Consider the following 21,432-nt stretch of genomic DNA (forward strand, 5'->3'; position numbering starts at 1 on the left):
ATTTTTATTTAGCGTTTATTGTTTTTATTTGAACCAGCCATTTATTATACAGTATATATAATTTTTTTGATGGACAAAAATGTGACATTTTATTTCCAATATTCTTCATTTTAAATTTTGATTTTTTTCAGCTTAATAAACTTGAGAATAGATTAGCAAGTGCTCAAAATGCTCAAAATCTTCGGTGTACTTCCTGTCGTCCTGTAAGGCAGCGACTGTCTCAGGTGGAAGCCCGGTATAATGCCATGGTTGGCGAACAGCGACATCATCTTCAAGAATTGTTTGATATGAAGTAAGATTCTATAACAATGACTAAGTTTTAAAATTGTCTAATTTTTAGAACTTTAAATCTAGAGCTGAATTTCACTCCAGACCCTTGCAAATCATAAAAAGCCTTCTGGTGATCTAGCAGAGTAGCAGGGGATGCTAAATCACCCTAACCAAAAAATAAATTACCATAATGGAAGAGCAAAATAAAATTAATACAACAGCAAAGAAAATGTGAACAACTCTGACAACTAGGATCACAGTATTACATCATTCCTTAATAGTTACAATCCCCCCACTGGCAGTCCTAAGAGCTTCCAGTCTGACTGGAGTCAATCAGGCAAAGTCAGTGTGGAGTCAATGTGACCAAACAGGGTCACAACAGCCAGCCCAACATGCCTGTTGTGACCCTGTTTGCATGTACTTTTCATTCTTCCTCCACCTATCCTGTTCTGGTTTTGCAGATAAGTGTTGAATATCTTTCGGAAGTTGTCTTGTCAATGGCCATTGTTTTTTTGCATTGATGTTTTTACATTCTTGCAATGCCACTAACACGTATAGCATTTTGGGCAGGTCCTTAATCTAAAAGATAATTTTATGTAGGTAATTTGTAGCAAAATTTGATGAATATTAATGGGTACATTGTAAGAAAATTTGAAGAAAATTAATAATTTTATTGTAGTAAAATTTGAGGATTATCAACAGGTACAGTGTAGCATAATTTGAGGATTATCAACAGGTACAGTGTAGCATAATTTGAGGATTATCAACAGGTACAGTGTAGCATAATTTGAGGATTATCAACAGGTACAGTGTAGCATAATTTGAGGATTATCAACAGGTACAGTGTAGCATAATTTGAGGATTATCAACAGGTACAGTGTAGCATAATTTGAGGATTATTAATAGGCATATTGTAGTAAAATTTGCATTCAACATAACAACCATGATATAAGTTGATAGCAGTGATTACAATGGTGAAGTTGCACGGCCTCTTGGTTATCTTGAGATGATTTCGTGGCTTTAGCGTCTCTGTGGCCCGGTCTTCGACCAGGCCTCCTTTTTGTTACACATCTCCAGGAAGCAGCTCGTAGCAGCTGTCTAACTCCCAGGTACCTATTTACTGCTAGGTGAACAGGTGCCTCAGGGTGAAAGAAACTGTGCCCATTTGTTTCCGCCTCTACTGGAGATTGTACTCGGAACCTCAGGACTACGAATCCGAAGCGCTGTCCACTCAGCTGTCATGCCCCTACCAGGCTGGTGGGGGGGATTAGATGGATGGATGGAGGGGACTGGATGGATGGTGAGGGGACTGGATGGATGGTGCAGGGACTGGATTGATGGATGGATGGTGGGGAAAATGATGGATGGATGGAGGGGGAACTGGTTGGATGGATAGATGGGGTGGATTGATAGTTGGATGGTGGAGGGGGACTGGATGGATGGATGGACTAGATAGATGGATGGACTGGAGGGATGGTGAGGGAACTGAATGGATGGTGGGGGGACTGGATGGATGCTGGGGGGACTTTATTTACCTGATTTTCCTTAGGGCCAATAACTCTAGTGTCCTTGACAAGAACAGGAAGCCGGTGGCTTGTTGAGGGTCCCCTCATTTGCCTTGATGATCTTTTCCTGGTATATTTTGAAATTCAGCACAGTTTTGGCAGTTACATCTTTGGCAGGTATGGGTTCTATGGGTTAATAGCCCTGTGGATGAAAAATCATCTCCTGTTCTCAGTTCTGCATTGTGGCTTGTTGAGCTTGAAGCCATTGCTTCTTGATTGTCTTACATCTGACCTTCTGAAGAAAATATCTGGATCAACAACTTCTAACTTGAGAATTTTACGTATTTCAATATTTTAATTTACACTTTACCTGGCAGGGACACATATTGCATCACATAAACACACAAAAAATCTACGGATCTTGGGCGGGGAAGCATGTTGCGTCCCAAATTAAAATATTTGTTAAAAATCCATTTTCTGAGGAGAGCCCCCTCGGCTCCCCTGAGCTATACTGGGCTGATGTGCATATATTTGACTGTGGTAACAGTCAGTCGATGGGGTTCTAGGCCTACCGGGGACCATAGACAGAACCTGGCCCCCTCAAGATAGACACGAGGAGCAATGGGTTATAGACACCAACTTGTAATTGGAAGCAGTCTGTGTCTGCCGACGTAGGATGGCAACTAGCCGAAGCTGCCTGCAGATACTGCACAACTGTGGACTCGGCAAACAGCAACGGACAAAAGGATGAAGACAACTGAAGAGCCTGGGTTCAAGCAGGATTCCAAGGATGAACCGAGCACCTTCCTGTTGGCACGCGAGTCGAGAAGCAAAAACTGCGAAACCGCATCCCACAGGAGTGGTGCGAACAGTTCCAACAATGCAGACGATGCACATGCCACCGAAGGCAACACACCAGACCCAGAGGCGGGCCCCAAGCGCCTCCACATCCACCGAGACATCCAGTCTGAGGACAGCTCAAGGAGGGCAAAGTAACGGCATGGCCGAAGCCAACAGGTCATGTGTGCGCAAATCCTCCATGACCAATGCAGCCTAAAGAGAAGGAACCGTGCACATGAAGCTGCATCACACCATCATCCCGCAGAAGGGCAGGGGTGAACAAGCACACAATGAGATGCTCAAATTCGCCTCCCAGGAAACCTGCAATGCTGTCTGAGCCTCCCTCCAGTCAAGTATGCAGGAGCGACAGAACGTATGCCAAGCCTCCAACGAGAAGAGAGGGCAGTCTACTAACCAGGACGACTCCGGAACTTCATAATGAATCCAGTAAGGACACGAAGATCCATACACGAAGGAATGTGGAACCATTACGAAAGCATAATCCAGGTCGCACAGGAGGTAAGCGGCAAGGAGTTCCCACACCACATGATATGGGATGCGGGAAGCTAAAAACCTCCAGAAGAATGGGACTGAAGAACCCATTGGATCATGGAACTGAACCCGGGGAGGAGTAGACACCAAACCCAATTCGTACGAGGATGGAGCAAAAGAGAACCCCTCTCCTTGTAACACCAAGCCCCACTCTGAGGGTACAAAAACCGGCAGGGTCCAACGGGGCCTAAGGCCCCCAAGTCAACCTCTTTCCCGCCCAGGGAACCTCAAACAAACAGGGGGGCAGACCCTCCACCAGGCAGAGAAGACAAAAAGAAAATAAAACCCAACAAGAGGACAATGTGCCCAAGCAGTACAGAGCCAGCCACTATGAGAGATGACAACTAGCTGCACTGTACCCTGCACCCCAACCAGTGACAAAAACTACCCCCTACCCAGATGCAAACAGGGGTAAACAAAAACCCCAGCTGACTCCAAGGGCGGTCAATCACCAAGCAGAAAAAAACACATCGGAGGTAGACCCCAAGGTGACATGTGAAAGGTGGCCCAAAGACCCAAGGGCAGTACTTACAGGGCACCTAGGGAAGGAAACCCAAGGCACATGCAGTCCAAGTACTGAAGAGTATTACACCTGGCTCAACCAGGTATCAACTAGGCTCACTCACTGACCGTAGAGACAGGACTGCGCCCAAAACCTCAGAACTGAGACAAAATCTGGAGCCAGAGGCACATGGCCTCGCCAGTATTACATCAGCCAAGAACTGAAGGGTGGATTGCCGGCGCAAGAGTCTGGGGCATCCCCTTCCCCCTCCGGTGGAGGGGAAGAAGGGTTGCACAGACAGCAGCGTAGCAACGTGATGTCATGCTCGTTTGCTAATTTTCGTTTTGGGAGTTCTGTCCATTCGTTCGGCATTCGGTAGCAATATTTTCACCAGAATAGGGGTTTGTTTTGGGGCGCCTACCTTTCTGGGTGTCAGAACCGGTCGATGGCAGACATAGAATGCTTCCAACATGGGGGTTACTATAGGCCTTGCACCTCATGCCTCTCTGAGGGGGGGGGGGGAAGGGTCAGGCTTCTGGCTCGTGGTCCCTGGTTGGCAAGAACTCCATGCACATTGACTGATGCCAGAAAGCTAATATATCCATATCAGCCTGGATAGCTCCGGAGAGCCGACGGAGCTCCCCCAAGAAATAACTCCACAACTGATGACACTATGTAGTATGGAACTTAATCATGATAGCTTCAGGGAGGCTCTGGGGTTCACCCAGTAAATGGCATTTCATTACATTCGATGGTTTTTTTATTAATAATATTTTCACTTTTCTCACTAGACACGAGGCACTAACTTCGGCATTAAGTGAAAAAGATGCCCATCTTGCCCTTCTAGAAGTTGGGGGAGTGAGGTCATCCAGGGCTGCACAAGAGCTAGACACACTGAAGAAGGAACGCTCGAAACTTCTTGATTCCATTAAGCTCTTAGTAAGATTTTCAGAAAGCATTTGATAAAGTTCCTCACCAAAGATTTTGAAAATAAATTCACATGATTTAGACAGATGTAATTTTTGTCATTTATATAAAGCAAGAATTTAGACTAGTCTCAAAACTGACCAATGTGATATGCCACTTTTTATTTCTTGCCAGTCTGATTATGTTCTGTTAAGTACTACCTGTTGTTTGCTTCAAAAAAACCAGCGTTGAATTTAATGAAACTCCAGTTTCTGGCTGAGCCCTGGAGGTTTCCTGAAGCTATCCTACTGGTATAGTGCTATATTAGTTGTGATCATCAGTCACAGAGTTCTTGTTGCCTACCAGGAACCAGAGCCAGAACCTGGCCCTTTTAGAGAGGCACAGAGAGCAATGGTCTATAAGCACTTTACATTTAAAGTATGTCATATCTTGCCATCTACCGGGGAAGACACCCAGGAAGGTAGGCGAATCAAAACAGACCACTGTTTGGTTGAAAATTGAGCACTACAGTCTCAAAATAGCAAAAGAACTCCCCCCACAAGGAAAACAAACAAACAACTTGTCATCCAGCTAGCCACCCACTCATTAATGCCAACCCCCCATCCCCTTCCCGGCCTTGAGAGCCAGCCTTGGTGACCCGGCAACTATGAAATCAGTTCAGGAATGATGAAAGCTGCTGACTGAATGGCAGGAGGGTGTCAGGGAGCCTCTGGGGCTCATCCAGAAACTTGCATTTAATTACATTGAATGCTGGTTTTCTGTGGGGAGCCCCATTGGCCTCCTGAAGCTTGCTACCCATAGAAAAGGCAAACAGGGACCATTAGGAAGGTGATGGCACCAAAGGTCTCAGAGGTAGAGACCGACAGCTGTGACAGCCGCTCCAAAGCCACACAAGCCTACAGAGGAACTGGAAAGTGCACAAGATACATGGACGGCCAGAACCCTGTTCTACCTCCAAAACTCCCACACCCAAATAACGTCCAAAGACAGCCGAAACATCACGGAGTTGCTTCAGCTTGCATTCGAAGGTTGATACTTCCTCAGCCCCGTTTCGTAAGTTTTTTGGGCACTGTTTCACCTCCAGCCTGCTCATGTACCGCCTGAGCTTGCTTGGTCTTTGGACTGTCTTTGGACTTTTCTTCTTTTCTTCTGCTCATGATATGGGGTCCCATTCAGTCTGTTTGTTTTGTGTGACTTTGGTTTCCAACTCTCTTTGGTTTCCTCTCTCTTACCTCTATGATTGTTTTGTGTGGCTTTGTTTTTGCTCTCTCTTGCCTCTGTATGTCATGTGGGTAAGCTTCATGCTCTCCTTCAACACTGGAATTCTTGTTCCTTCGGTCCTTGGGGGGTCGTTTTGTTTGTATACTGCTGGCTCCTTGTTTTCTGGCAAACAATGTGCCGGTTGGCTTCTTGAGAGGTACTTTGATTGTTGGTGCTTGGTTAGTTTGGCCAGGGGTGCTTCATGTGCTTTGTCTGATGGAGGATCTGCACCATTACCTTCTTGCCACTGCTTCTGCTTTCATGCACTCATTGTGGGTTGATCCGGTTCCCTGGTCCCCTGTTCTAGGGCTTGTGTTTGTCAGGTCATCAGCAGTGTTCTTCAGTCTTGCCAGCCTGCAGTCTACCTTTACACTCATGCCATTCATAAGTTTGATGCTCTGTCAGCTGTGTTGTCGATATGTCTTAGGCTGTTATTTGGGTGCAGGGGTTTTAGCAGTTGAACAGGGTCCTGCCAGCCTGATATCTTGTAGATGTTCCTCCTCCTTGTCAGTCTTCTTTGGCCTTTGGTCGTGTGTAATTACCTAAGTGTAGTTACAGGATGAGAGCTACGCTCGTGGTGTCCCGTCTACCCAGCACTCTTTGTCATATAACGCTTTGAAGCTACTGACGGTTTTGGCCTCTGCTACCTTCTCACTTAACTTGTTCCAACCGTCTACCACTCTGTTTGTGAAAGTGAATTTTCTTATATTTCTTCGGCATCTTTGTTTAGTTAGTTTAAATAATATGACCTCTTGTTCTTGAAGTTCCAGGTCTCAGGAAATCTTCCCTATCGATTTTATCAATTCCTGTTACTATTTTGTATGTAGTGATCATATAACTTCTTTTTCTTCTGTCTTCTAGTTTTGGCATTTTAATGCCTCTAACCTCTCCTCGTAGCTCTTGCCCTTCAGTTCTGGGAGCCACTTAGTAGCATGTCTTTGCACCTTTTCCAGTTTGTTGTTGTGCTTCTTAACCACCATGCTGCACCGAGTTTATTGTGAAATTCCCCCGGTGCGCATGAAATAAAGTGTTCCCAAAAAATTCTTTTTTCTTCATAAAATGATAAATTCCCTTCCCTAAACATATCTATGTAAAAATAAATACCAAATTCCACTTACTTTGGCTTTGGGGACATGGACAAGGTGCGCTGTGACGTCATCAGGGCCTGGTCGCCCGTGCGTGAATCGCCCAGACACGGTCGCGCGGGCAATTCAAGCACCGGGTGTTGCCACAAATATATTTTCAATTATTTGTTTTATGTATTTCCAATGTGGTTTTATTAGTTTTTTTAATAGTATATGATGCATATTTGTGTCCTTTACAATATGTATACAGTAGACCGTTCATAATGTTCCCTGGAACTGTGATACAAAGCACCACTTGGTTTCCGAACCCCTTGGGGACGAGACCCGTCGGTTAACATGTAAGTTCTTATACGAGAAATGGAGGAAAAATATAAAAAAATGTGTGAAACAATCTAGGGGAAAAAATCGACAGGTTCATAGCATAAATGCAACCGTATTTTGTTTGTACTCACCAATAATTGAAGTCCTGATCCGCTTATGTTGATGATTGATGTTGATGAAGCATAGTTATTTACATGGAAGAGGTGGTGTTGGGTTGACTGAAGTTTTTGGGTTGGCTGAAGTTGTTGGGTTGACTGGGTCAACATGCGATGAGTCAGGTGCAGGTGATGCAATGCGAGCTTTCTTTGAAGCCATTGCAAAAGACTCTGTAATTGACATTTGTTTCATTCCCTTGGCTCTTGTTTTTAAAAACTTCATATACAAATTGTACTTAGTCATCATGTCCTTAATTTCAAACTCGCTGTTACTCGTGTCCATAAATGCCAGAATTTCTTCAAAATTTTTCTGAATTTTTTCCATATTACAATTTTCCTTTAACGTTTCTTCATCCTCTTCCTCTTCCTCTCCATCTTCTTCATTACAGTCTTCTGGCTTTTTTGCTGTACATACTAATTCTATAATTTCATCATCAGTCATGTTTTGATTGTTTGGGGCTTCTTCATTAAAATCTATCCATCTATCTATGTCATCTTCTATTGTTTCAGTCACCAGTTCTGCTCTAAGCTCAGGGGACTTAATCCCCTTGACATAGGCTAGGAGTTCCTCTCTTAATTTTTTCTTCTCGCTAACTTTCTTCACCGCAAATCCTTCAAAATCTGCCTCGTCATCTTCCTCGGGAAACAGACTTGACGTGGGCCAAAGTTTTTCCAACCATTTCTTAGTGTTGTCTGCTTTACCTCATCCCACGCACTAGCAATAGTCCAGATAGCTGACTTTATTGTGAAGACTTTATAAAAGTCCTTAAGTGTTCCAAGCTGATTATTAAGACGTCTGGCAAACTTCCTCTTGTAGTGGTGTTTAAGGTTCTTAATTATTCCTTGATCCATGGGTTGGATCACTGAAGTTGTATTCGGTGGCAAGAACGTTCCAATAATATTGCCATTAACTAGCTCATCACCTCGTGGATGCGTTGAACTGTTATCTAGCAGCAGCACAACTTTGCTGTTTTGCAGGAGACCAACACTTTTCAGGTGCTCCTTCACCTCGGGTACAAAGTTCTTATTAAAACCACTCGACAAATATTACTCGAGACATCCACGCACTTGGCTGGTCCTTATAAATCACAGGGAGGTACCTGGCTGACTTTAAAGCCCTGGGGTTTTTACTAATTCCAATCACAAGTAATTTTAATTTGTGCGTGCCAGCTGCATTTGCACAGCACAACAAAGAAATTCTCTGTTTGTTCTGTTTATAACCACCTGAAGGATCGTCCTCACCACTATGAGCCATCGTTTCTGTGGGAAGCATACACCAGTACAAACCTGTCTCATCAGTATTATAAATTTGCTCTGGAGATAAATTTTGTTCCTGCATCATCTCCGCAAATTTACTTACATACTCATCAGCACCAACAATATCAGCAGATTGTCTTTCACCATGTACTTTAATGAACCTAATGCCATGACGGGTTTTAAAACTTCTGAGCCATCCATCACTGTATACACACTTTTGAGTAATTTTCATTGCTTGGTGAAATTCACGCGCCTTTTCCACGAGCAGCCAGCCTGCCACTGGCTTCTTCGTCACCTCACGTCTCTGTTTGTACCACTCCCACACTGCGTTATCAACACTCTCCACCTTTGCTTTACTTACTATCTTTCTATTTCGTATTGCTTTATCACTTTCACTTCTAGAGAAATAGTAAAAAATGATAGGTTTAGCCTTAAGAATCTAAATCTTTCTATTTCGTATTGCTTTATCACTTTCACTTCTAGAGAAATAGTAAAAAAATAAAAATAAAAATAAATAAAAAATAATAAAAATAGGTTTAGCCTTAAGAAGATAAAAAACAGTACTTTTACTAATGCCATATTCAGCGCACACGACACTTCTCGGGACACCACTCTCCACCTTCTTAATTATTTCAACTTTCTTCTCAAATGTCATCACTGACCTCTTTCTTTTACGTGACCCGCTTTCACTGACACAGTGCGTGCATTTGGAGTCGACATTGTGCACGGATGTTCCTTGATTGTGCTGATATGTAAAACAAAGTCACGGAATGAACTACTCCAGTCTCAGTGACAAATTCAAACAATGGGAACAATAGGCCGTGAGTCTGTGACGTCACAGGGTAGCAGGCGGCGCCCGACACGGTCAGTGAGCAAACTAAACCATCTCCCACCCACCCACCCACCCACCACCACGGGCCGGCATGACGCTTGGCTGACCGCTTCCTTACCCGAACTTGGTTCGTGTAGAATAACCCCAACCCAGGCCGGCGTGAAGCTTGGCGGACTACTTCCTACCCGAACTTAGTTCGTGTAACGTGACTCCCCAACCCCAATCGGGAAACTGGAAGTTTCGGATAACTAAAGTTCAGGAACCAAGTGGTGCTCTGTACATGTCAGTAATAGTGTCCACAATAAATGTTTATTGTCGCAATATTACCTGTTAAAAATTCACTAAAATTACAATATGTACAGTTTCACACACTATTTACACAGTAACACACTGTATTACATGCGAGACAGCTAGGCGCGTCTCCTTGCACCCGTTGCCTCTGTTCACCTAGCAGTAACTAGGAACTTGGTTGTTAGTCGACTGTTGTGGGTCGCCTTCTGAGGAATGGTCAAATGCTGTTCATATTCGAAAAAACTTCAAATTTCCCACAAAACATGGAAACCCAGACAGAAGTACTTCTGTACTGAGTACTGAGTACAGAAGCACTCAGTACTTCGGAAGTGAGTAATAATCAACGAAAGTAGCCCATGGTACACAGCGCAACTTTGCTCTCAGTGCACCAGGTACAGATAAATTTTCGCTTCCTGTTTCTTCATTCTGTGTGCTTGCAAATAACTCACTCACGTACACCCTTGGCTTTAGTATTTGTATGTTGTATGCAGCCAAGCTTGTAAAGCATAAGGTAGTATTGAAAAGATTCATAGGAAAAGATCAATTTGTAAGGTAGTCTTGAAAAGATCGCTTTGTATGGTCCCACACAGGAAGAGATTCAGCTTACCTCAAGGTTGTCCGTCAGTCAGAAAGAGATTCAGCTAGCCTTAAAGAGTGTCCATCAGTTAGGAAGAGATTCAGGTATTCTTGAAAATATCTATGGAAAACACCACCATGGAAGCCGCTAACACTGTTCATCTATGATATTTGTATCAGATGCATCATCACTGAATGCAGAAAACGATTCATCTATGTATCATCTAAATAAATTGTAGATAGCATAGGATTGCAAGGGTGATGCTCAGAGATACAACTGGATATGCTTGCTGTGTCGCCCTCATAGGTGCTGTATCACTTGCATCTGACCTTTGTGTTAGGTCCTTATTGCTCGTAGCTTCACCAATATTATGACCCTTGTGTTCTTCAAACAATAAGGTTTGAATTTCACCGACAGAGCGTTATCTTTCAACACCGCGTCGGACAGGTGTTTGGGAGCCAGAGGTGCGTGTGCCACCCATGGTTGCTCATTCAGTACTAACCCAGCCAGCAGCCCTAGAGCATTCTGGGATTTTTTTCCAAGATGGCTACCTCTCATTGGACGTTCTAAGAGTCCATTTCGTACACAACCAACCTCGTACACATTTAGAATTGTTACCGAAAAATCAAAGAGAGTTTTCTCGGTTGGCGCAGTTTCCCGCCGACCGAGAATACTCGGTTGGCGCAGTTAAGTAGTTAAGATATGGGCACCACACATCTACTGCATATTCGAGTTTTGGCCTAACAAAAGTCATGAACAATTTCTTTAGTTTTTTGCCATCCATGTATTTAAAATCAATTCTGAAATTAGAAAGCATGGCATAGGCTCCTCACACAACGTTCTTTATGTGGTCCTCAGGAGATAGTTTTCTATCCAGAACCACCCCTAGATCTCTTTCTTTATCAGAATTCTTTAAGGATTTCTCACATAATTTATTTATTTATTTATTTTTTTTTTTACATATATACAAGAGTTGTTACATTCTTGTACAGCCATTAGTACGCGTAGCGTTTCGGGCAGGTCCCTAGAATATGATCCCCGCCGCGAAGAATCGTTGTTACAACCATGTACCCATTTTACTGTTGAGTTGAACAGAGGCTACAGTTAAGGATTTGCGCCCAGTAAATCCTCTCCGGCCAGGATACGAACCCATGACAAAGTGCTAGCGGAACGCCAGGTGAGTGTCTTACCACTACACCACGGAGACTTATAGGTTGTGTGGGGTCTATGTTCACCTATTCAACATTCTATAACAGGCATTTATTCACATTAAATTCCATTTGCCAAGTGATGCTCCATATACTTACTTTGTCCAGGTCTTCTTGAAGGGCATGACAAGCATCTAAGTTTCTTAACCTTCCTATTATCTTAGCATCATCAGCAAACATGTTCATATAATTCTGTATTCCAACTGGTAGATCATTTATGTAGACAATGAACATCACCGGTGCAAGAACTGAACCCTGTGGTACTCCACTTGTGACATTTCTCCACTCCAATACATTGCCTCTGATTACGGCCCTCATTTTTCTATCAGTCAGAAAATTTTTCATCCATGTTAGAAGCTTACCCGTCACCCCTCCAATATTTTCCAGTTCCCAGAACAACTTCTTATGAGGAACTCTGTCGAAAGCCTTTTTTAGGTCCAGATAGATGCAGTCAAGCCCAACCATCTCTTTCTTGTAACATCTCTGTGGCTTTATCATAGAAGCTGAGTCAATTCGATACACAGGATCTTCCAGATCGAAAATCATACTCTCTGTCTGATATTATATTATTTCTCTCCAGGTGTTCTACCCATTTAGTTTTTATTATTTTGTTCAATATTTTGACTATTACACTTGTCAATGATACAGGTCTATGATAGAGGGGAGTCTTCCCTACTGCCACTTTTGTGGCAGCAGGGAAGACCCCCTCAGATTAAAGACAATATCAGATAAAGATTAAAGATATCAGATTAAAGACATATGAGATAAAGACGATATGTGACATACATATCGTATGTGTGTGTCACAGTCCATGATTTCTTCTTCAGTTGTGATACCTATGGTGCTCCTTCCTCCCTGGTTAGTCCCCTTGTTTTCCTTGTCCTTGGGTACACCAATTTTTGGGTGAGCCCTGTTGACTCCCTGAAACCCTTCATTCCCAAGGAAATCAGGGTAGTTTTTACTGTCATCATAGAACTGAGGGGTGGAGTAGGTGGCTGATTCGGTCTGCCTCCCTCCTCCTTCCCCCCATATGAGGGGAAGGGGGGCAAGTAGGTACTAGGGCATTATCAGGAGAAAGTGCCAAGCTATTACAAGTGCTATTACTATATAGCACTTAGAAGGGTCAGGATAAGGATTTGGGATGGGACGGGGAAAAGAAATGGTGCCTAACCTCTCTGGATCTCAGAGTACAATCTTTTCAGATGTGATTAGGAAACACCAGCTTCAGGGTGGGGTCAGCCTCTACATCAAAGACACACTCATCTGTACTGAGCTGCTAAACACCTCAAATGATATGGTAGAAGTGCTGATAATCAAAATAGATTTTTTAAATGTAGTTATTGTGCTTGTATATAAGTCACCAGGAGGCAAACCCTCAGCAGTTTAAAGATCAACTAATGAAAATAGAACACTGCTTGGAAAAACTCACAAATCCAGCTCCGAACATCATCCTGTTTGGGGACTTCAACCTACGGCACCTGAAATGGAAGCACCTGGCTAATACAGTAATATCAGAAAGAATACCAGGAAGTAGCCTAAATGAACAGGCACATGCAAATGACCTGCTACGGATGTGCGACAGGTTTGCCTTAAACCAGCAAATAGTAGAACCAACTAGGAAGGAGAACTCGCTGGACCTCATTTTCACTAATAATGATGAATTGATCAGGAACATAATGATTACAAATACCTGTTACTCAGATCACAACTTAATTGAAGTTATGACAACCATGGGGAGTAGACCTTCAAAACCAGTCCAGATTCCCGGTGGAGGAGATTTCAGCAAATTCAACTTCAATAATAAGCAGATAAACTGGGAGCAAATAAACAAGGACTTCACAGAAATAAACTGGGAAGAACAGCTAGAAAATGCAAACCTGAACCAGTGCCTGGAAATAATAAGCTCAGTAGCACTAGAAATATGTTCAAACCGCATACCTCTAAGAAAAAAGAGGAAGAGATGCAGATTGGAACGGGAACGTCGTTCCCTATATAGGCGAAGAAAACGAATCGCGGAACAACTTGAGAGTCGCACCCTATCTCAAGAACGGCGAAGAAGGTTAGGTAGGGAAATAGAAACAATTGAACGGAAGCTACAAGAATCATACAAAACCTCAGGAGAGGCAAAGAGAGCAAAAGGCCATCAGTGAAATAGAAAGAAATCCGAAATATTTTTTATCCTATGCAAAATCAAGATCAAAAACCACATCTAGTATCGGGCCCCTGCGAAAGGGAGATGGAACTTTCACCGATGACAACAAAGAAATGAGCGAGCTACTGAGGACACAGTACGACTCTGTTTTCAGCGAGCCATTAAACACACTAAAGATTGATAACCCAAATGAATTTTTCATGGATACGATACCAACATCAAATCATATATCAGACGTCACCCTATCCCCACTGGATTTTGAAGAAGCCATAAACAGTATGCCTATGCACTCTGCACCAGGCCCGGATTCTTGGAACTCCATATTCATAAAGAACTGTAAAAAAACACTATCGCAGGCCCTCCACATTCTGTAGAGACAAAGCCTAGATACTGGCGTTATTCCTGATATACTAAAAACAGCAGAGATAGCACCACTTCATAAAGGAGGAAATAAGGCAGAGGCAAAAAATTACAGACCGATAGCACTAACATCGCACATCATAAAAATTTTTGAGAGAGTGCTAAGAAGTAAAATCACAAAATACATGGAATCACAGCAACTCCATAACCCCGGACAACATGGTTTCAGAACAGGGCGCTCTTGCCTGTCGCAGTTGCTGGACCACTATGATATGGCATTAGATGCTATGAAAGACAAACAAAACGCGGATGTAATTTACACAGATTTCGCAAAAGCTTTTGATAAATGTGATCATGGTGTTATTGCACATAAAATGCGTTCAAAAGGAATTACCGGAAAAATAGGCAGATGGATCTACAATTTCCTGACCAACAGAACCCAATGTGTAATAGTCAACAAAATAAAATCCAGCCCATCAACCGTGAAGAGCTCAGTCCCCCAGGGTACTGTGCTTGCTCCAGTACTTTTTCTCATCCTCATATCGGACATAGACCAGAACACAACCTATAGCACTGTATCATCCTTTGCAGATGACACTAGGATCTTCATGAGAGTAGGCAACATAGAGGACACGGCAAACCTCCAGTCAGATGTAGATCAGGTCTTTCTATGGGCTACAGAAAATAATATGGTGTTTAACGAAGATAAGTTCCAGCTCATGCGCTATGGAAAAAATGAAAATATAAAAACGGAAACCACGTACGAAACTCAGGCAAATCATAACATAGAACAAAAAGGCAATGTAAAGGATCTGGGTGTACTCATGTCGGAAGACCTTACCTTTAAAGAACACAATAAAGTAGCCGTCACAACTGCAAGAAAAATGACAGTTTGGATAACAAGAACTTTTCACACTAGAGATGCTATACCGATGATGATACTTTTCAAAACACTTGTGCTATCTAGAGTGGAGTACTGCTGCACAATGACAGCACCTTTCAAAGCTGGAGAAATTGCTGACCTGGAGAGCGTGCAGAGATCCTTTACTGCTAGAATCCACTCAGTAAAACATCTAAACTATTGGGACCGACTAAAGAGCCTAAAACTGTACTCCCTTGAGCGCAGGCGGGAGAGGTACATAATAATTTACACGTGGAAAATATTAGAGGGGCTGGTCCCAAACCTGAACACAGAAATAACATCACATGAGACCAGAAGACATGGCAGGATGTGCAGAATACCCCCGTTGAAAAGCAAAGGTGCAACAGGTACTTTGAGAGAGAACTCTATCAACATCAGAGGTCCGAGACTGTTCAACACGCTTCCGCTACACATAAGAGGCATAACTGGCCGACCCCTCACAGTGTTCAAGAGAGAACTGGATAAGCACCTCCAAAGGATACCTGATCAACCAGGCTGTGACTCATACGTCAGGCTGCGAGCAGCCGCAGTCCAACAACCTGGTTGATCAGTCCAGCAACCAGGAGGCCTGGTCGACGACCGGGCCGCGGGGACGCTAAGCCCCGGAAGCACCTCAAGGTAACCTCAAGGTAACCTCTTGGACTGGACGGTAGAGTGACGGCGAACAAGCTTGTGCTAGTTTCATAATTTTTCAGTTGTTTGTTTACAATGCTGGGGAAGTTCTTTTGGAGAGTTTGAGGCATTGATACTAACTTATAACCAGCAGTGGTCTGTTTTGTCTTGCTGACTTTTGTGGGTGCTTCCTTGGTGGAGACGATTAAAATTCACAGACAATTTTGATCATAGTGCCACTGCTCTCTGTGTCTCTTTAGAGGGGGCAAGATTGTGGATTGTGGTCCCCGGTAGGGCTAAACAAACTCCGCAACTGATGGCACCTTATAGTTTGGCACTGTATTAGCAGTGTAGCTTCAAGGAGCCACTGAGCCTCATCCAGAAATTGGGGCTTATTATATTCAACACTGATTTTATGACATGTCCCAAGAATTGTGCATAATGTAGTAGTGTGCTGCAGCTAAGATAACTTGCATTCTAAGGGATAGGGCTTATCAATGCCAACACTCAAGCTGAGGGAACTACTTAGAGTTCCAGCAGGAAAGTGCATTTCATTACATTCAGTCGCTTAATTTGTCTTATTTTGCACACTGGGAGATCATGTATTTGGGTACACCTATAATTCAAGTATAGTTTGAGAGTACATCAATAATTATTTAAATTTCCTTCTAATCCAGGGTGAGGAACGGGTAAGGTTCAGGCAAGAATATGCTGCTACAGACTTCAAGCTGGATTCTACCCCACCAGGAACTCCTCCCCCTCAGCAGGTCAGTTACATATCTGCTTGTTTTTTTTTTTTTGTGCTGTCTATTTGACAGTGAATTTTTCAAGTGCATTACACATTAAATACAAATGCAGTGCACAGATAATTTTTCTATAGGTTATTCCAAAAGTCAGGTGTTGAATATAATGAAACTTCCTTTTCTGGTTGGCCACTCAGTAGCTCCCAGAGTTATAGTCCTGGGGCTACCAAGTCTTAGGAAATCGCACCAGACTTCTGAGACTCGCCTGAGCATACTAAGAAACCAGGACCAGACTCTGACTATATAGGGCAAGAGGAGCCTGGGAATCAGAGATCAACCCAAAACTGCAAAAAATCTGACCAGCAAGTATAAGGGCACAAAATGAATGAATGCTTTACGGGACATAAGCAACCTTTAGGAAACCGAAGCAAACAATTATTGCCATGACGTAAAGCCTCCAGCTGTAATGAACCTCATTCATGAGCTGTCTTTATAAATTATCTCCCCCCCCCTCCCCCCTCCCCCCACAACTCATATAGGAGAAAAGGAACATGGTGATTACAGGTAGCTACTGGGTGGCTCACCAGAAAAGGGTTTTTCATTACAGTTAGCATTTGATTTCTGAGAAGAAATCAGTAGTATCCACAGTTAACTCACAATGGTGCCTTGACAGAGGAGGCCAGCTTTACTAAAAGGGAAGCAAGCTAGTAACAACTGCACTACACACCTGTTTCATATGACAACACCATAGTGTGAACAAAAAAACATAAATGAATGCCTTCCTCGGTAGAAGCATAAATTAATAGCTTAATATATAAATGCCATGACTCCCTGTGCCTCTGTGAGAGGACCAGGTTCTGGCTCTGGGTCCCTGGTAGGCCAAAGAATACTGTGACTGATGGCACCTGCATTGGCGATGGTAGCTTCAAGAAGCCACAAGAGGCTACCTCCAGAAATGGAAGATTTTATTGCCTTTTTGCAAATTCAGTGCAACCTCAATTTGGCAAACTATATAGGACCCACCCTGATATGTTTGGGTGAGGGATTCGTTGCAATCGGAGATGCCTTCAGGAGGCATATTTTTTAGTAATACAGTATATACAAGAATGAATTATTGTTATATACTACTATTCAACTGTATAGTAATTTAGCTAAATTTACCAGAGGGCCACTAATACTAGTGGCCTCAATGAGGACAGGAAGCTGATGGCTTGTCAATGGTCCCCCCATTTGCCCTGATGATCTTTTCTATCTGTACTTTAAAACCCAGCAGTCTTTTGGGATCCACGGCTTTGGCGGGAAGGCGGTTCCACAGGTTTACAACCCTATGGGTGAAAAGGCATCTCCAGTTTTCTGTCCTACACTGTGGCTTGTTGAGCTTGAACCCATTGCTCCTTGTTTGTGTTACATCTGACCTTTTGTATTAGGATCAACATTGTCCAAATTGTTTAGTATTTTGAATGTTTCTATGAGATCTACCCTGTCAATGCCTGGTCTGCAGTGTTAGCCCAATAACCCTCAACCATTCCTGATACAAGAGATGACTAAGCACTGGTATGATTTTTGTTGCCCGGTATTGCACCTTCTCCAGAGCAGCTATGTCATTCTGAAGATGCAGTCTCCATGCCTGGATTCAATAATCCAGGTGGGGACACACCAGAGACTTATATACAGGGGTACCTCAGTTTAAGAGTTTAATCCGTTCCTGGAGACAGCTCGTAACCTGAAAACTTGTAAACCGAGGCTAATTTCCCCATAAGAAATAATGGGAAATGAATTAATCCGTTTCTGACTACCCAAAAACCTCACTTCAAACTAAATTTTATACCCAATACATCAAAATCTACACTACAAAAGTATGTTCAAGTTATTACTTACCCTTGCTGGGCCTCGTAGCTGGTGGATAGCGCGCAGGACTCGTAATTCTGTGGCGCGGGTTCGATTCCCGCACGAGGCAGAAACAAATGGGCAAAGTTTCTTTCACCCTGAATGCCCCTGTTACCTAGCAGTAAATAGGTACCTGGGAGTTAGTCAGCTGTCACGGGCTGCTTCCTGGGGGTGGAGGCCTGGTCGAGGACCGGGCCGCGGGGACACTAAAAAAAAAAGCCCCGAAATCATCTCAAGAAGATGACTGCTGTTGGCGTATGGAAGATGGTGAGGAGGGGGACGGAGAAGAGGTGTTACTGTTTGCTAGGGGGAGTCCCCTTCCATTATAACATCAGGCAGTGAGGACTTCTCTGGGGTGCACTCTCTGGCACGTTTTGCCTGCATACCACTAGGTCCTGGTTGTGGCTTACTGCTTGATTTTTACACAATGAAACGATCCATTGAAGATTGTTTTTCCCTTCTTCGCAACATTCGTCTGTAGTGAGGCATCACATTGTCATTGAAAAGATTAATGCTTTAACGATTCTTCGCGGCAGGGGATCGTATTCCAGGGACCCTTAGGATTAAGGACTTGCCCGAAACGTTACGCGTACTAGTGGCTGTACAAGAATGTAGCAACTCTTGTATATATCTCAAAAAAAAAAAAAAAAAATGCAACGGCCTACTACAGCTTTCTCTGGCGAGTCGTTTCAATAAAAGTTTGCATTTCTTCCCACATCTGACACCACTTCCTAATGGTTGCAGAAGGGACATCCTCTTCTGCCTCATCCTCCTCCACTGGAGAAATATCCTCAGCTGCCTCTTCTTGCTGCTCCTTTTGAAGGGCTTGGAGTTCTTCAGTGGTCAGTTCTACGTTATGTTTTGCCACCAACTCCTCCACATCAGCACCATCCAATTCCAAGCCCATTCTCTGGCGCAGAGTAACAATTTTCTCAACAAGAGGCACTTCATTTACAGGCTCAAACCTCTCTAGTTCTGGCACACATTCAGGCAACAATTTTCTCCAGCCAGAGATCAGGGTTCTTTGAGTCAGTACTTGCTAGGCTTTGTCAACGAGTTTTAAAGCACTACAAATGTTAAAATGGTGTTTCCAGAACTCTTTGAGGGTGAGGTTTGTGGCACCTAAGCGCATGCAGCCCCGGCACTGATGAGGTACTCCTGGCCACCGCACAACATAGCACACAGCAGTGAATGCTACACAAGGCAAACACCGCCTAGGAAACTGAGGTCAGAGAAGTGTCTATCCCGGTAGACATTAGCTTACGAACTAATGCTAGGCAGCCGTCGCAGGTAGGTCCGGGGTCACCCCCCTCCCCCTCTCGGGGCGGGGAGGGCTGCGCGGACGATCGGTGCGGCAGTAAAGTGTGATGTTTGCTTGTTTCCTTGGGATTGTAGGGAGTTTCTACCTCTCTGTTCAGTTTTTTGTTTCAGTTTTTTACTATGTGGGGTTTGTTTTGTTATGCCTACCTTTCTGGGTGCCTAACCCTGGTCGATGGCAGATAAGGAAAACCCCAACCACTAGGGGGTATTCCAGGGCCATTGCTCCCTGAAACCTCTCTGAAGGGGCCAGGTTCTGGTGCTGGTCCCTGGTAGGTCTGAACTCCATAGCTAATGTCCCAGTCTAACATTACATACATTAGCCCGATAAGCTCCAGGGAGCCTCCAGGGCTCGCCCAGAAAATGGCGTTTCATTACATTCAACGCTGTTTTTTTCGTTCTGTGTGCTTGCAAATAATGCACTCATGTACACCTTTGGCATTAGTACCTGTAGGTGGTATGTAGCCAAGCTTGTGAAGTGTAAGGTACAGTAGTCTTGAAAAGATCAATTTGTAAGGTAGTCTTGAAAAGATTGCTTTGTAAGGTAGGATTGAAAAGATTGCTTTGTAAGGTAGGATTGAAAAGATTGCTTTGTAAGGTAGGATTGAAAAGATTTAGGTATTCTGGATGAGATTCAGCTCTTTTTGAAAAGATCAGTTTGTAAGGTAGGACCGAGAAAATCCAGGTATCCTTGGAAAGATCTAAGAAAAGCTCAATAAAAAGGTTCTGTCCTGATATCACCCATATCTTCACCTGTATATCTGAAAGTGGGTGCAACATCAGAATCATCAAATTGGGGGTTTGTGCATTACAAAATTATCATAGTCCTCCCTTGCAAATTCACACCATGCTCCTTGTACTGACACCACCACCACCACCAGCAATAAACACTACCATGGAAGCTGCACACATTTTCTTAATTAAGAGGAAGGGACATCCATTATTGCCGCCTCCTCCTCCTCCTACCCCTGAAGTTTTGTTGTACTGCCTAGCTAGTTCAACAACATGAGTACCATTTTCATGTTTGCGAATGATCTCTTGATTTTCTTCTGTCGTCATTCTTATATGTGTTTTCCCTGAACCTTACCACTGACTTTCATAGGATCCATGGCCTGATTTATAATAATTAGTTTTATGTTCAAAAAGCAAAAAATCACCACAAAAATGGAATTTCTTATAAGCATGATCGTCACTAAGCGGGCGGGTCTGGTAAACTGAGGCAGGTCAGCCTGCACGACTGGGAACCATGTGCTCGGTCGACCCGAATGTGTATCTATGAATATCATTAGTCGACGACACTATTGTAAGTCGAGTCACATTTTTCGATCAAATTTATATCGTAAGTCGGGGCAATCGTAAGTCAAGGTGCCACTGTATACCGTTAGCACAGAAATGTTATCAAGGTCCCTCAAGGCCAACTATTGACTTTTCCCAGTGTGCAATCCACAACTATTACCCATCTCCTGGAGATCTATTTATTGCCATGTGAACAAGAGGTATCAGGGGAAAACGAAACAAGCGCAACCATCTTTATCCTACCTTGGGAATTGAACCCAGTCCTTGGTTGTGAGCTGATGACATATGCCCACAAAATCATTAATATATTATTTGTCTAAATATGAGGATAAATCCATTGTATCATTGACTGTAAGAAAACTATAAAACATTTGGAAATAACCATAAGAGTGCAATTTTTGGAAATCAGAACTTCACTTAAATCGGGTCCAAAATTATGTGATTTAGCTTTTGAAGATTCTACTGTATATACTCTACATGTATATTTGGGCTGGCCTGTCTTTCCTAATTTTCCTTTATGTTGTGTTGTATATGTAAATTAAACAATTATTTTATCCACAG

The 21,432-nt window shown here is 43.3% G+C and overlaps 1 protein-coding gene across 1 annotated transcript in view; it reads left to right on the forward strand.

The window, feature by feature from the left end:
• The window catches only part of LOC123769493 (trichohyalin), a 518,341-nt gene that overhangs the window by 464,224 nt on the left and 32,685 nt on the right, over nucleotides 1-21,432 (forward strand). The window contains 3 exon segments of the mRNA XM_069308773.1: nucleotides 132-292; nucleotides 4,461-4,608; nucleotides 16,306-16,395. Coding sequence (XP_069164874.1) covers nucleotides 132-292; nucleotides 4,461-4,608; nucleotides 16,306-16,395 — 399 coding nt within the window.

Source organism: Procambarus clarkii, chromosome 63 (genome assembly GCF_040958095.1).
Source record: "Procambarus clarkii isolate CNS0578487 chromosome 63, FALCON_Pclarkii_2.0, whole genome shotgun sequence".
NCBI classification, from domain to species: Eukaryota; Metazoa; Arthropoda; class Malacostraca; order Decapoda; family Cambaridae; genus Procambarus; species Procambarus clarkii.